The 16,160-nt window shown below is 38.5% G+C and overlaps 1 protein-coding gene across 7 annotated transcripts in view; it reads left to right on the top strand.

Annotated features, from left to right (window-relative positions):
- Positions 1–16,160, top strand: part of LOC136884987 (klaroid protein) — a 184,206-nt gene that overhangs the window by 105,068 nt on the left and 62,978 nt on the right. For all 7 annotated transcript variants that reach the window (XR_011019001.1, XM_068230421.1, XM_068230419.1 and 4 more), the window contains one exon: positions 11,504–11,625. Coding sequence is in view for 6 of the 7 variants with exons in the window: in XM_068230421.1 (XP_068086522.1) it covers positions 11,504–11,625 (122 nt within the window). In the remaining variant the exon portion in view is untranslated. The remainder of the gene's footprint in view (positions 1–11,503; positions 11,626–16,160) is intronic.

Genomic DNA, 16,160 nt, shown 5'->3' with positions numbered 1-16,160 from the left:
TAATTCACACGCTTCAAAATATAGCATTTAATGAGAAACGGCATCCATTGTTACAGAAGCTCCTCTTCTATTTGCAGGAACCTCCCAGTTTTCGGGCCATAAAACACTTAGACACTTGTCGGTAGCTTGAAGTGTTTGTTTTTGTAGTACCGCACGTTGCACAATGACATTGAAAACTTACAACCCGCTACCATATTCCTGTTAATTTTGGCATGATTGATTACCATGTGTTTATAATTTCATTTCCCCTTGTCCAGCTCCTGCCAGGTTGGGGTATTGATGCTACTTCTCCACCATCATGATGCAATATTACTTACTCATTGTGGATTTAATAACAAATAGTTGTGAGATTGGTAGGGATTAAGAGGAAGGTAGGAGTGATTGCTTTGCATATAATTCTTGATTGTGAGTAATGATGAATACAAATGAGTGGACATAGCTACTTTAATGGCCTGTCTTGCTACATCATGTGCATATGAGGATTGATTCAATATACTTGATAATCTTTTCCCACTTGTTTTCTTTCCCACCCATCAAACTTCTTTTTATTTTCTGCACTAAAGATACTATCTTGTTCAAATGCAGTTCCTATCTCGATTATCATTTATATTGAACTTCATTAAGATACTTCATCAGTGATGATTAAATTATGGCATAAACAATGTACTGTAAGTACTACAATATTAATTTATGTATTGTTCATTAGCAACTGGTAGCATACTCAATACTATACATGATTTTAACTCAACACTTTGTGGTTTTGACAGGGTGTTGTATCTGCTGTGTTTTCATGGAAGATCACAATCATGGAGAGGTGTTTCATTCATCTTCACACTAGGGCAGTTCAAACTGGCTGAAAAAGTAAAGAGAAATTGAAGGAACTTACTAGGAAATTGAATCTAGCAAAGAAGTTGGCTAAGAATAACATGATGGCGAGCATAATTGGCAGTCATACAAATTTTAGTGAAAAATGGAAGGGTATGTATAGGTACTTTAAGGCAGAAATAGGTTCCAAGAAGGACATTCCATGAATCATTAATGAACAGGGAGAGTGTGTATGTGAGGATCTTCAAAAGACAGAAGTATTTGGTCAGCAGTATGTAAAAATTGGTTACAAGGATAATGCCCAGATAGAGGAGGTGACTAATGCTAAAGAAGTATTAAAATTTTCCTATGATACCAATGATATTTACAATAAGGTACAAAAGTTGAAAACTAGAAAAGCAGCTGGAATTGATAAGATTTCTGGGGATGTACTAAAGACAATGGGTTGGGATATTTAGGTAACAGGTAGGGACCCTCTTAGAGGCAGCCCTTCCCAGGGAGTGGCACCCCTGCCTATGAGAGTCCCAGAGCACATTCACCTGGTGTGTAACATCTGGTAAAGGGTCCCAGCTCAGGGTAACGAGTGAAGACCTCAATGGCAGCAAAAGCAGAGAATATGATTTGGTACGGTGGGGGTGGCAGAGGAGGCAACCCATTCTTCTGCGGGGTAGTACAGATGAGTTGCTGGTGAAAAATAGTTGCTTCAAGAAGAGACAGAGCCATAAGATAACACGATACAGTTGTGATGGACTACAAAAGACTGTAATTGATTATGTCATCTCAGATGAAGAAAGGAGCAGAATGGTAAAAGATGTCAGAGTAAAACCCAGCGAGAGCCTTGACAGTGACCACCGTCTATTAGTAGCGGACCTGAGAAACTTCTATGTGCCAAAAGTACAGGACAGGAAAATGCCAAAAATCAAAGTATGTGAACTTCAGAAAACAGATAAGAGAACAGAGTATCAGAACCAGATAAAAACCCTGTTACCAAGAGATGAAAGGAAAAATGGAGAGGCAGAATGGACAAGACTAAGGGACACATTGGTTAAGGAAGCAACTGAAGTTTGTGTAAAGACAAGTATGAAAACAAGGGAGAAGGAAACACATTGGTGGAATGAAAGAATGAGAGAAGTAATCAGGGAAAGAAATCTCTTGTGGAAATAAAGGGATCAGGAGAAAAATAAACCGGATCTTACTGGAGACAAGGCAAAGATCAGAAACCTTGAACAATTACACCGAAACAAGAAACAGGATGTTAAAAGAACAGTTACAGAAGAAAAGACCAAGGCATGGAATATATTCACTCAGAAACTGGAGGAAGACAGCAGAGGCAATAAGAAACTACTGTATAGTGATATCAGAGGTAAAAGGAAAACAATTAATACTATAAAGGCACTTGAAGATGAAAATGGAAATCTGGTTAGGACAGAAAGTGACATAAGAGAAGTCCTAAGAACCATTTCGATCACCTTCTGAATAGACCAGTTCAAGAACAAAATGCAGAACTGGAAATCCAAGCCTACAATGAGAGAAACTGAGACAGCCTTAAAATCTATGCCTAAAGGAAAATCTTCAGGTGCAGATGAAGTGAATGCCGACATGATAAAGGCAGCAGGCATCTAGGGTATACAGTGGCTGCACGGAGTACTAAATTCCATATGGACAGACAACAAAATAGCTGCAGATTGGAGCAAGGGCATTATAATTCCCCTGTTTATGAAAGGCAGCAGATGGAAACCCACCAACTGTAGAGAAACAACACTGCTGTCTCATGGACTAAAAATTCAAGAGAAGATCATAGAAAGGAGATTGAGAACAATCATTGACCCACAGTTAGAGGAGCAATAGGATTCAGAAGTAACAGATCAACAATGGATTTAATTTTTAGCACCCACATGCTGATGGAAAAGTATTGGGAGAAAGGCAAAAACCTGGTCATTGCATTCCTGGATATAGAAAAGGCCTATGATAGTGTTATAAGAGATAAGATCTGGCAGTGCCTGAGGAAAAGAAATGTACCTGAAGGACTGGTAAGGAAAAATCAGATGTACAAAGACTGTACTAGGTGTGTACAAATTGGGTAAAGTCGATCATCATGGTTTGAGACCAAGAGTGGAGTTCAGCATGGAAGTGCACTGTCCCCAATACTGTTCATCACTGTTATGGACAATATGATGAAGAACGTCAAGGAAAAGTTAGGTGAACTGAATGCAGTGGCCTTTGCTGATGGTATTGTGATTTAGGGTGAAACAGAAGAGGAAGTACAGACCAGACTCAACGTATGGAAATCCCAGTTCCAGGAATATAATTCCAACATCAGCGAGACCAAGACAGTGGTGATGGCAGTCAACAGAGAATGGCGTCCAGTAAGTGTAAAACTAGGAGACCTCCAGCTAGAGTGTGTGGATAATTTTCGTTCCCTTGGAAGTGTAATCTCCAGTGATAATTTGGTCAGAAAGGAAATTACAAACAGAATGCAAAAGGGATCAGAATTCTACTAACAATTTAGAACACTTTTATGGGATGACATGATTCCAAAACCGGCCAAACTGATGATGTTTAACAGCTATTTCATACCAATATTGACCTATGGTATTGAAGCGTGCACCGTCACAAAAAGAGATTAATCAAGACTGCAAGCATCAGAGATGAAATTTCTTAGATCCACCATCCAGAAGACCAAGATAGACAAGTTAAGAAATGAGGAGGTGAGGAAAGAAGCCAGAATAAAGACATCCCTATTAGACTGAATCAGTACATCCAAACTACAGTGGTATGGGCATGTGAACAGGATAGAGCCTACAGAAACAGCTAAAATAAATATGGAAAGACAGGTGGAGGGGAAAAGACCTGCAGGAAGACATAAAACCTGAAGGATGGCCATGATCAAGGTTGATCTAGTTACCAGAGGATGGACAGTGGATGATGTTCCCCATGACAAGTTGTATATGGACAGGAAGAAGTGGAAGAGGCTCTTTAACAGTACCCACGAAACTGGAACTATACACGTTGTTGATGATGAATGGGTTGGGATATACCGGTAGTACCATATCTGAAGTACTTATTTGATTATTGTTTCCATGAAGGAGCTATACCAAATTACTGGAGAGTTGCTATAGTAGCCCCTGTGTATAAAAGAAAGGGTGATAGACATAAAGCTGAAAATTACAGGCCAGTCAGTTTGACATGCATTGCATGTAAGCTTTGGGAAAGCATTCTTTCTGATTATATTAGACATGTTTGAGAAATTAATAACTGGTTCGATAAAAGGCAGTTCGGGTTTAGGAAATATTATTCCATTGAAGCTCAACTTGTAGGATTCCAGCAAGATATAGCAGATATCTTGGATTCAGAAGGTCAAATGGACTGTAATGCGATTGACCTATCTAAGGCATTTGATAGGGTAGATCATGGGAGACTACTGGCAAAAATGAGTGCAATTTGACCATACCAAAGTGTGACTGAATGAGTTGCTGTATTTCTAGAGACCGAGCTCGATAGCTGCAGTCCCTTAAGTGTAACCAGTATCCAGTATTCGGGAGAGAGTGGGTTCGAACCCCACTGTCGGCATCCCTGAAGATGGTTTTTGGTGGTTTCTCATTTTCACACCAGGTAAATGTTGGGGCTGTACCTTAACTAAGTCCACAGTTGCTTCCTTCCCACTCTTAACCCTTACCTGCCCCATCATCGTCATAAGACCTATCTGTGTCAGTGCGACGTAGAACAACTTGTAAAAAAAAAAAAATGTATTTCTAGGAAATAGATCTCAGAGAATTAGATTAGGCGAAGCTTTATCTCACCCTGTAATAATTAAGAGGGGAATTCCTCAAGGCAATATTATTGGACCTTTGTTTTCTTATATAATATATATATATATATATATAAACTAGCAGTTACCCGCAGCTTCGCTTGCATGAATTTTGTAATATGTTAAAAGTAATCATTCCTTGATACTGTACTAAGACATAATCTGAAAATCCCTAAAGTATAAAAACTCACCGAAAAATTTAGTTTCATTTACCCCAGAAACTCTTTGTAAACCACGTTTGTGGTATTGCATTTTGCTGCTCGACTAAGTGGTATGTGATATAGATGTTGATTCCATAGGGATGTTCCAAGCTGTCAGTGGATAGATGGCATGGAATGACATTAGTAGATGAATAAGTTTGAGTGGTGTCTTTAAAAGTAGGAAAGATCACAATATGAAGATAAATTTGGAGTTCAAGAGGACAAATTGGGGCAAATATTTGTTTATAGGAAGGGGAATTAGGGATTGGAATAACTTACTAAGGGAGATGTTCAATAAATTTCCAAAAATAATTTAAGAAAAGGCTAGGAAAACAACAGATAGGGAATCTGCTACCTGAGTGACTGCCCTAAATGCAGATCAGGATTGACTGATTGATTGATTGATTGATTGATTGATTGATTGATTGATTGATTGATTGATTGATTGATTGATTGATTGATTGATTGATTGATTGATTGATTGATTGATTGATTGATTGATTGATTGATTGATTGATTGATTGATTTATTTATTTATTTAAATGTATTTATTTATTTATTTATTTATTTATTTATTTATTTATTTATTTATTTATTTATTTACTTTTTAAATTTTTTTATTTTTTTAATTTATTTTTTAATTCATTTATTTATTTTTAATTTAATTTATTTTATTTATACATACCGTTCGTTTAGAGATTCAAGATTTGTGCAAAAGGAACATGTCACTTTCCTACATATTGTCCTAACTTACAACATTTTTCCCATCAAAGTGGCAGTTTTGAATTCCATCAATGAAGAAAGAACAGAAACATGTTTTCACCTAGATGGTCACAAACCCCATAAATGATTCAAACAAATTAAATCTGCAGGATGATAAATTCAGGCGATAAGGAGGGTGTTGTAATGGTGCCCAGTGTATATGTTCCACTTTACAACATGATAAAGCAGTGATATACGGCCTTGCGTTATCATGGAGAGTGACATCTCAGATAGGTTGCTAATGTCGTTCATTGCGATAGACCGTTCGCAGTATAGGTGCCATTCACGGCTTTTTCGTTCATAGAGGAAATCAACTAACAAAATGCCTATATGGAGTCCCAAAAAAGGAGTTGCAGGGACTTTCCAGCTGACAAGTGCCCCTCTGTTTCATCACACCATGCTTGCTTGTTTGGTTTTGAGTTTATAGTGATGGGACCCTAGTTTCATCATAGGTACGATATGACACAAAAATTGCTCTCCTTCCTTGTAGTGAATTACAGATTTAATTATTCATAAAGAATTAATTTACAGTCACAAACAAGGACTACAAATGTTTATTGCTCAGTGAGGAGATGATGAACCCACCTTTTGGACTTCCGGTGGTGAAGGCTATCTCTAATGGTGGACTGCTCCAGTAAGACCATGAACAACACGAACGTTTTAGTCAGTGATTCTTGTTTGGGGCATTCTTAGTGAGGTTAGTTTCCCATAGCTTTCAGTTCTGACAAAAACTTCTTATGGCTGTCAGACATGTCTTTGAAAGGGTTTGTTCCCCAAACTATGTCTGCAGTCTTCTCAGAATTTCTGCAGGATTGGCACCTTCTTTGGTGAGAAATGATGATGCATTGCACAATTGATGGGTGTAATTTTTGCTCAACCATTTCAAAACTGACAAAAGGAAAGCCTCGCCATACATCTCAGGTGAGGAATCTGCTTCAGACATTCCTGCCACTCTCCATTCAAAATCACAAACTGGTCTCCCCTTTGCTTCAGTTGCTATGTGAAAATTCTGGTTTCTATTTAATCTACGGTGTAAATTTATTTTAAATTGTTTCCTTTTATGCAAATATAACAATGTTATACCTGTACTTGATATAATGTCTGTCTTTCCTTTTGTCAGTCCCATGAACCTACTATGCTGGCGTAGCAGGGAGAGAGGTGGTACTCCCACATGGCGCATCCCAGGTGGCGGATAGGGGGGTCCTAACCGGCTTGCCGGCGGACTTGAGGGAAAGGGAAATAAAATACCTCTCGCGGACCAAACAAACTACCCCTGCGGGTGGGGGACGCACATGTAGAATACACCCGCAGTATCCCTTGCCTGTGGTAAGAGGCGACTAAAAGGGGCCCAAGGGGGGCTCAACTTGCGAGTGTGGATTGGCGACCATGGGGCCCTTTGCTGAGTCTTGGCATTGCTTCCACTTACTTGTGCCAGGCTCCTCATTTTTGTCTATCCTGTCCGACCTCCCTTGGTCAACTCTTGTTCTTTTTTTACCCCGATGGTATTAGAGCATTCGAGGCCTTCGTGGGCCTTGCCTTTCTTCGTCCGTTACTTCATTTTTCAAAGTGACTGATCTCTTCATTCTTCTTCTTTTTCTCTGTCTCTACCCCCCTGTGGGTGGGGGATGCAGACGAAAAATACACCCACGGTATCCCCTGCCTCTCGTGAGAGGCGACTAAAAGGGGCGACCAAGGGATGATTGTCTTAGGATCATGAAACTACTTTTGATTAGTACCATCACGCGGGGAACACCATTTGTCACCTTTACTTGCAAGTAGTACCACTATATTAGGTACGAAACAGGTTTGTGATTAGTATCAGCAGAGAGTGCTTCCCCTGTGGTTTTCCAGTACCCGTGAGTCGTACCCATGTGAGCAACACCGCTGGTCTGGGCATTGCCTGTGAGTTGTACCACTATATGAGCGACACCGTGGGTCTGCATTGTCTGTGATTAGTACCCACTATGTGAGGAACACCACAGGAATATCGGCGCCCGTGACTAGTACACCTAGGTGAGGAACCTCATCGGTTTGCGCTGGCTGTGAGTGGCGCCATTGTGTGAGAAACACCATAGGTTTGTGTTACCTGTACGACGTGCAATACTTGTGAGTAGTACCATCGTGTGGAACACCGTGAGTCATCACTACTTTTGATTAGTACCCCAACATGACAAATACCATGGTTCTACTTTACTAGCGATAAGAACCATTCTGAGAGGCCTTTGAACTGGATTTTGGACCCCTTTAGACATCAAGCATCCTCGATTCAGGATTGTGCTTTATAAGTGGTCCCTTGGTCAGTAATACTATTATGACCTTTTTTTAGTCAAATCCACTTTTTTTGTTTGCTTGTTTTTTGTTTTGTTTTTTTGTTCATGTCCATACATTCATTCTTCATGACATTTTTTTATTTTGGTCAGTGGATGATTTTGAACTTTTTGTTGTCATTTTATTTCGTACCATTAGAGGCCGATGACCTCGGTGTTAGACCCATTTAAACAACAAGCATCATCATCGTCATCTTATGTCAGTCACTGTAATTATGCCAATTGCGGTCAGCTCTCAGCTTGATATGATGAAATCTTTATGCTGTTCACTGACTTACTTAGTTGTTGCTAATTTTGTTTGTTTTTATACTTAAAATGTAACATAACTTAATCTGATATGTATGATTTTTGCATTTAATATATACCTTTTAAAAATGAAGAAAGTACCTGAAATCTTCTGAAAAAGTCACTCTTTTAATGATATTTTTGTGCTCAGGATTTTGTAATACCTGCACAGAAATTAGCTCCAGAGTACTTACAGTAGAAGTCCGTTATAGCAAGAATTCACAACGGTGAAAAACGTACTCGCTATAGCAGATTGTTGTTATATCTGATTTTTTTAATTTAAAAAAATTTGGGCGGACCCTCACATACATTAAAATCGGTATGAAATGGCAATCCAGTTTGTTCAAAACTTGCCTTTTTGCAGATTTCCATACTACGGCTTACTTGTTGGTTATTTTTCTAATTCCAAGACAACATGAACGCGTATGTTCAATTTCATTCTGAAAAATTGGAGTAGTATCACTCCAGTGGCTTCTGTGGCAAACGTTTCATTTTCTTATTCAGACAGCGTCATTTAACCTTACTTAACCTTATATGCATCACAAAGATATATTTCAAGTGCTAGTAGAGTAATGATAACCTTTTCACCATAAATTTACAAGGGAATAGTCTTTCCAAAATTTAAGCAGACACAAGAAAATACAGTGAAACCTTGTTAGGGTTTTTTTCATTAAAATGATGTCTTGCTTAGCACGGTGTAAATTCAAAGTCCTGATTGACAGCATATTAAATCTATATAAAAAATGCCTCACTTAAGACATCACAGATTTTACTGCTACCGCGTAGTAGATCATATTTTTCCTAGCCCTGAAAATGTTCTTTGTCATCCCTTGTAAAAGGAACAGATTTCAAACTCGCCACAGAGGCTGCTTTGAGACAGTTGCGTGAAAACGAGAAATGGCCTTGAATTCCTGAACTTGAGAGGGTAAATTACACCTTCGGGAAGGAAGCCATTAGCTTCAGGAAAGTTCAGTTTTGCTCTCTGATTTTCACTGATATTGCTGAATAACCTAGAAAGCATGTTGTGCTTGTTTTTCGCATTCCTTTCAGAAGTTTAGAAATTTATTCCATGTTGAGTCATACAGTGAAAGGTAGCAAATATTTGTCAGATGATAGCCTACGTACGGATAAGGAACACAATCATGTTAAGTTGACTGGCGTGGTCATATTATTGTGTAGCCTAGTTATAGTACCGGTACTGAAAAAGTTGTGACATTCGCTTACTAACGAAGACAAAATCCAGGAAGAGGACAAGCATTCACATCTATCAACAGTGGCGCGTATGTTGAAAATTGCACCTTCGAGTTTCGACTCGAGTCGATCAAAGTGTTGTCGCATTCAAGATGGCTGTTAAAGTAATCCTCTCGCACATGCCCAAGTTTAACCTCCAATAATTCATGGCCGAAGAGTGTGACCAGAAAACGTTTAATAACCTACTGGTCCAAAATATAAGACTTTAGTTGTTTTACAAAGAGTGTGATCTGCAAATAATGCACTCATACTTTTATGGACCCCAGTGCAATGTTTTATATTTGTTGTCTGGTGTTTTGCACACCTTATACACCATTGTTATTTAATACGCCCCAATGGAAAAGATTTTCATATTTGTTCTCTCATCTTTTCCACGGCTTTTAATACTCTCATCTTTAGAAACAGTAGATAGCCCATCTCTTTCACTGTCTCCGCACATATAGAACATAAAACGTATTCATGTTGGATAGTTCTGATTCGTGTATTAAATAGTAGCCTTTGTTTTCTCGCTTAACACATTCTCTTTCCTTGTCCCCAGCAGAAACATCCAAACGAGGTTTTACTGAATAAACTAACCTCACAAATCGGTCGTCCTTTCTGCGCCATATTTTAAAAAATAATATTATTGACTTTAGGTCCCAATAACTACTTTTGTGATTTTCAGAGACACCGATGTGCCAGAATTTATTCCTGCAGGAGTTCTTTTTCATGCCAGTAAATCTACTGAGATGAGGCTGACGTATTTGAGCACCTTCAAATACCACCGGACTGAGCCAGGATCGAACCGGCCAAGTTGAGGTCAGAAGGCCAGCACCTCAACCATCTGAGCTACTCAGCTCAGCATGCCGTATTTTGATATGTATCACATTCTTGCTTAATTTCAGTACATTAAATTAATGGATTGTTTAATTCAGCCTTTATTTCTAAAGAGTTAACTACTATTATTGGCCAGGTTAATTACACATTTATTATGGAAACATGTTCTCTTTCATTTTCGAATTGTGTTTACGGAACAACAGTCAGTGAGTATTACTAATCAATTCCGACATTTCCTTCGAGTTCGAATGTCGGCTAGAGAGCTTGCTAGTGCACATAGCGCGAAAACTATGTCAAAGTTGATCGTTCACATTCTTTGTAATTGCTGGAGTCCATAAACTCAATTATGGAAATAATAACGCACGCTTAATCGCTCATAATAATGGATGCATCAGTGATAGGGTTCTCGCTGTAACTGAAGGGAATTTTCAAGGGACAGAAAAAAAATTGTTGTTCAACGGAGTTCTCGCTATATGCCGTACTCACTATAGTGGACTTCTACTGTACTTTCCATCTGTACTTCTTTGCATACCAGAAGACAACCAGCAAGCCACCTGCTTGTGATAGGTTAAATACCTCCAGTTACTGCCCCTCGTACAATGCTCTCCTTAGAACTTTTTGTCTACAAATTGTAAAAAAAAGCAAGGTGAATACACAAGTAAATACATTAGTAACGGAAAGGAACAAACAAGTGCAAATCAAGCCATAGTATGGAGAAAGAAACATCGAAAGGAACACACAATAGGATAAACACTTATGACGTGTCGGAAGGGGGAGACATAGAAAACACAAAAGGTCAAGGACAATCTCCACAACTTTATACAGTGGTACCTTCAAATGGATTAACTCTCTCTTCATCAGTCCCAATTCTTCTGCATCCTTTTCTTCTCGGTCCCTGACGAGCTCCTTTTTGCTTTTCAACTTTGTCAGATTTGTCAAGCTGGCCCCTCAATGGAGTTTGAAGTCTGATTAAGGTGGTAGTTGCCTTATTTTTTCATAACTGTCCTTGTGTCCCCTTCCCATTGCTCCTTTTACCCGCTCTGCTTTCTGTTTTAAATGTATTTATGTACATTTTGGAGAATGTAAAAATCAGTTGATATTCTATATGTTTTAGATCTTGTATGTTAAAACTGAAATCTGTTTGTATACTTATCACATTATTTCCTTATTATTGATTAGGAATCTGGTTGCAGTTCACAAAGTTTTCTACTGAAATTTTTGTTTTCCAGGGGGAAGTATTATCAACACACGATATACTGATACCTACAATATCAGGACTACTATTCTCTCTCTTCTTGGTGTGACATTATGGTCGTGGCCTTCTCCCAGCAACCCTCGCACAGTTATTCAAGTAAGTTGGTGACTAAACACTCAAAGTATCTACTTACCAATTTACTATGTACAACAAGGGATCCTGTGAGATCCATGAAGTAGCTCTGTGTGTAGTCAACTCTTGAATGGGTTGCCTATGTGCTATTAGTTGGAAGAGCTGAAAGGAAATGGGCACCCTATTACGAGTAAATTCTGGCTCAGGGAAGTGGCTTCTGGCCTAGCTAGGTCAGTGACTAGTCATTCCTTCATGCCAGCTGCCATGTTCTGTTCAGTTTTACTCCAGCAGATGGCTGATTAAACTAGCTGTCTGTTGTCAGGTGAACATCAAATGTCACCAAACGATCTTTTACATGCCGACATAATGAGATGGGATGTCGACTGGCATTTTATCTGCTCTTCAGGAACTAGATTACCTCTGCCAGATTTAAACCCACAAATGATGCGTTAACTGTTAACTGTTGAATGCAATTCACATTTTTATAGTGCATGATAACTGAGTGACATTGTCACTGGCTTCTCACAAAGATGGAATTGGTTTGAATCCCAGCCAGTGTATGATGTGATGAATACACATCGCGAATTCACACCAGAATAAAAACCAGACTCTTTAAATCCTCTCATCCAAATATTTCATCCACCAAGCCAAACGTCAGGTCTACCCACACTACCTCTATTAACACCCCTCCAGTAATGACACAGGTGATTAAAGATCAATGTAAGCCCCCTCCCACTCTACACCCAACCCCTCCTTTACCGCACAAGTATAACACTAGGAATAGAAATGTTAGTCAGGCAGGAGCTGCCGGAACAGTCAGATCTACTTAGCACTACCTTGACAAGTAAGTTACTTCTCAATTGACATACTAACTACTTGAAATTTCTTGTCAATACGCGTGCTTCAAAATACTAATTTTAATTTCTCTTTTAATTCATTACAGACAATATCCCTCTCAAAGGCTAATAATTACATCTACAAGTAAGAATATTCACACACAACTGTTCATATCATCAAGGACACAATTTAACAATTAAGCAGCAGCCTAAACTTGGAATTGTGACACCGCTTTACGCGACAGCAAACATACGATCATTTTTTTAATTTACAACAATTTAATCACAACACTCAACTTATTTAATTTATTCTTAAATATCCAGCTGTTGTTTATAACTAATGGACATTGTTTTCACCAAGTTCAGATACGGAACATTTGGGATTGATATACCCAAAGAAGATTACAATCTTTACTCAAGATTGTTACTATCCCAATGGGAAACTGGGAGTGAAATTTCTAGATCCTAATGGGTGGGTAGGAGATAGGGATCTGCGCTCAGATGGCCTTCGTTTAAACCGCAGTGGTACGTATAAGTTAGGAAATTTGTTTGGAAGGGTAATAGGGAGGTACATTCAGGGAAACGGCATGGCCAAGGGAGCGGTGATAAGGGAACAGGTAACTGGAAATCAAGTAGGGATGACATAAAATTGTTAGTGTTGAACTGTAGAAGTATTGTAAAGAAAGGAATAGAATTAAGTAATTTAATAGATATATATTTACCAGATATTGTAATAGGAGTTGAATCATGGCTGAGAAATGATATAATGGATGCAGAAATTTTCTCACGGCACTGGAGTGTGTATCGTAGAGATAGGATAGGAAGGGTGGGAGGGGGAGTGTTCATTCTGGTGAAAGAAGAATTTGTAAGCTACGAAAAAGTTAAAGATGAGACACATGAAATTCTAGGTGTAAGGCTCATTTCTAAAGATAATACGCAACTTGATATATTTGGAGTGTACAGATCAGGAAAGGGTAGCACTGACGCGGATTCGGAATTATTTGATAGGTTAGTCAGCTATGTGGAAAACGACATGGAAAGAAATGTGATTGTAGCGGGAGATCTGAATTTGCCAGATGTCAATTGGGAAGGAAATGCGAACGACAGGAAGCATGACCAACAAATGGCAAATAAGTTAATATGGGAAGGACAGCTGATTCAGAAAGTGATGGAACCAACCAGAGGTAAAAATATCCTGGATGTGCTGCTGATAAAACCAGATGAGCTCTATAGGGGAAACTGAAGTAATAGATGGTATTAGTGATCATGAAGCTGTTTTTGTGGTAGTTAAAAATAAATGTGATAGAAAGGAAGGTCTTAAAAGTAGGACTATTAGGCAGTACCATATGGCTGATAAAGCAGGCATGAAGCAGTTTCTAAAAAGTAAGTATGATCGGTGGAAAACGGTAAATAAAAATGTAAACAGACTCTGGGATGGGTTTAAAGAAATTGTTGAGGAATGCGAAAACAGGTTTGTACCTTTAAGGGTGGTAAGGAATGGTAAAGACCCACCTTATGATAATAGAGAAATAAAGAGACTAAGAAGGAGGTGCAGACTGGAAAGAAATAGTTAGAAATGGCTGTGAAAGTAAGGAGAAACTGAAGGTACTTACTAGAAAATTGAATCTAGCAAAGAAGGCAGCTAAGGATAACATGATGGCAAGCATAATTGGCAGTCATACAAATTTTAGTGAAAAATGGAAGGGTATGTATAGGTATTTTAAGGCAGAAACAGGTTCCAAGAAGGACTTTCCAGGAATAATTAATGAACAAGGGGAGTGTGTATGTGAGGATCTTCAAAAGGCAGAAGTATTCAGTCAGCAGTATGTAAAGATTGTTGGTTACAAGGATAATGTCGAGATAGAGGAGGAGACTAAGGCCAAAGAAGTAATAAAATTTACATATGATAACAATGACATTTACAATAAGATACAAAAGTTGAAAACTAGAAAAGCAGCTGGAATTGATCAGATTTCTGTGGATATACTAAAGACAATGGGTTGGGATATAGTACCATATCTGAAGTACTTATTTGATTATTGTTTGGTCGGAGGAGCTATACCAGATGAATGGAGAGTTGCTATTGTAGCCCCTGTGTATAAAGGAAAGGGTGATAGACATAAAGCTGAAAATTACAGGCCAGTAAGTTTGACATGCATTGTATGTAAGCTTTGGGAAGGCATTCTTTCTGATTATATTAGACATGTTTGTAAAATTAATAATTGGTTTGATAGAAGGCAGTTCGGTTTTAGGAAAGGTTATTCCACTGAAGCTCAACTTGTAGGATTCCAGCAAGATATAGCAGATATCTTGGATTCTGGAGGTCAAATAGACTGTATCGCGATTGACCTGTCTAAAGCATTTGATAGGGTGGATCATGGGAGACTGCTGGCAAAAATGAGTGCAGTTGGACTAGACAAAAGAGTGACTGAATGGGTTGCTATATTTCTAGAAAATAGATCTCAGATAATTAGAGTAGGTGAAGCTTTATCTGACCCTGTAATAATTAAGAGGGGAATTCCACAAGGCAGTATTATCGGACCTTTATGTTTTCTTATATATATAAATGATATGAGTAAAGGAGTGGAATCGGAGGTAAGGCTTTTTGCAGATGATGTTATTCTCTATAGAGTGATAAATAAGTTACAAGATTGTGAGCAACTGCAACGTGACCTCGAAAATGTTGTGAGATGGACAGCAGGCAATGGTATGTTGATAAACGGGATAAAAGTCAGGTTGTGAGATTCACAAATAGGAAAAGTCCTCTCAGTTTTAATTACTGCGTTGATGGGGTGAAGGTTCCTTTTGGGGATCATTGTAAGTATCTAGGTGTTAATATAAGGAAAGATCTTCATTGGGGTAATCACATAAATGGGATTGTAAATAAAGGGTACAGATCTCTGCACATGGCTATGAGGGTGTTTAGGGGTTGTAGTAAGGATGTAAAGGAGAGGGCATATACGTCCGGTAAGACCCCAACTAGAGTATGGTCCCAGTGTATGGGACCCTCACCAGGATTACCTGATTCAAGAACTGGAAAACATCCAAAGAAAAGCAGCTCGATTTGTTCTGGGTGATTTCCGACAAAAGAGTAGCGTTACAAAAATGTTGCAAAGTTTGGGTTGGGAAGAACTGAGAGAAAGAAGAAGAGCTGCTCGACTAAGTGGTATGTGATGTAGACGTTGATTCCATAGCGTTACAAAAATGTTGCAAAGTTTGGGCTGGGAAGACTCGGGAGAAAGGAGACAATCTGCTTGACTAAGTGGTATGTTCTGAGCTGTCACCGGAGAGATGGCATGGAGTGACATTAGTAGACGAATAAGTTTGAGTGGCGTTTATAAAAGTAGGAAAGATCACAATATGAAGATGAAGTTGGAATTCAAGAGGACAAACTAGGACAAATATTCATTTATAGGAAGGGGAGTTAGGGATTGGAATAACTTGCCAAGGGAGACGTTCAATAAATTTCCAATTTCTCTGAAATCATTTAGGAAAAGGCTAGGAAAGCAACAGATAGGGAATCTGCCACCTGGGCGACTGCCCTAAATGCAGATCAGTATTGATTGATTGATTGATTGATTGATTGATTGATTGATTGATTGATTGATTGATTGATTGATTGATTGATTGATTGATTGAATGAATGAATGATGTGCAAATTCTTAATTAATAAAAAAAAATTAGTTTTCATTTTCATTTTAATTTTCATGAGTATAGACATAT

Source organism: Anabrus simplex, chromosome 1 (genome assembly GCF_040414725.1).
Source record: "Anabrus simplex isolate iqAnaSimp1 chromosome 1, ASM4041472v1, whole genome shotgun sequence".
Taxonomy (NCBI): domain Eukaryota; kingdom Metazoa; phylum Arthropoda; class Insecta; order Orthoptera; family Tettigoniidae; genus Anabrus; species Anabrus simplex.
The sequence above is the reverse complement of the archived record's forward strand: the minus strand, read 5'-3'. Positions and strand labels throughout refer to the sequence as shown.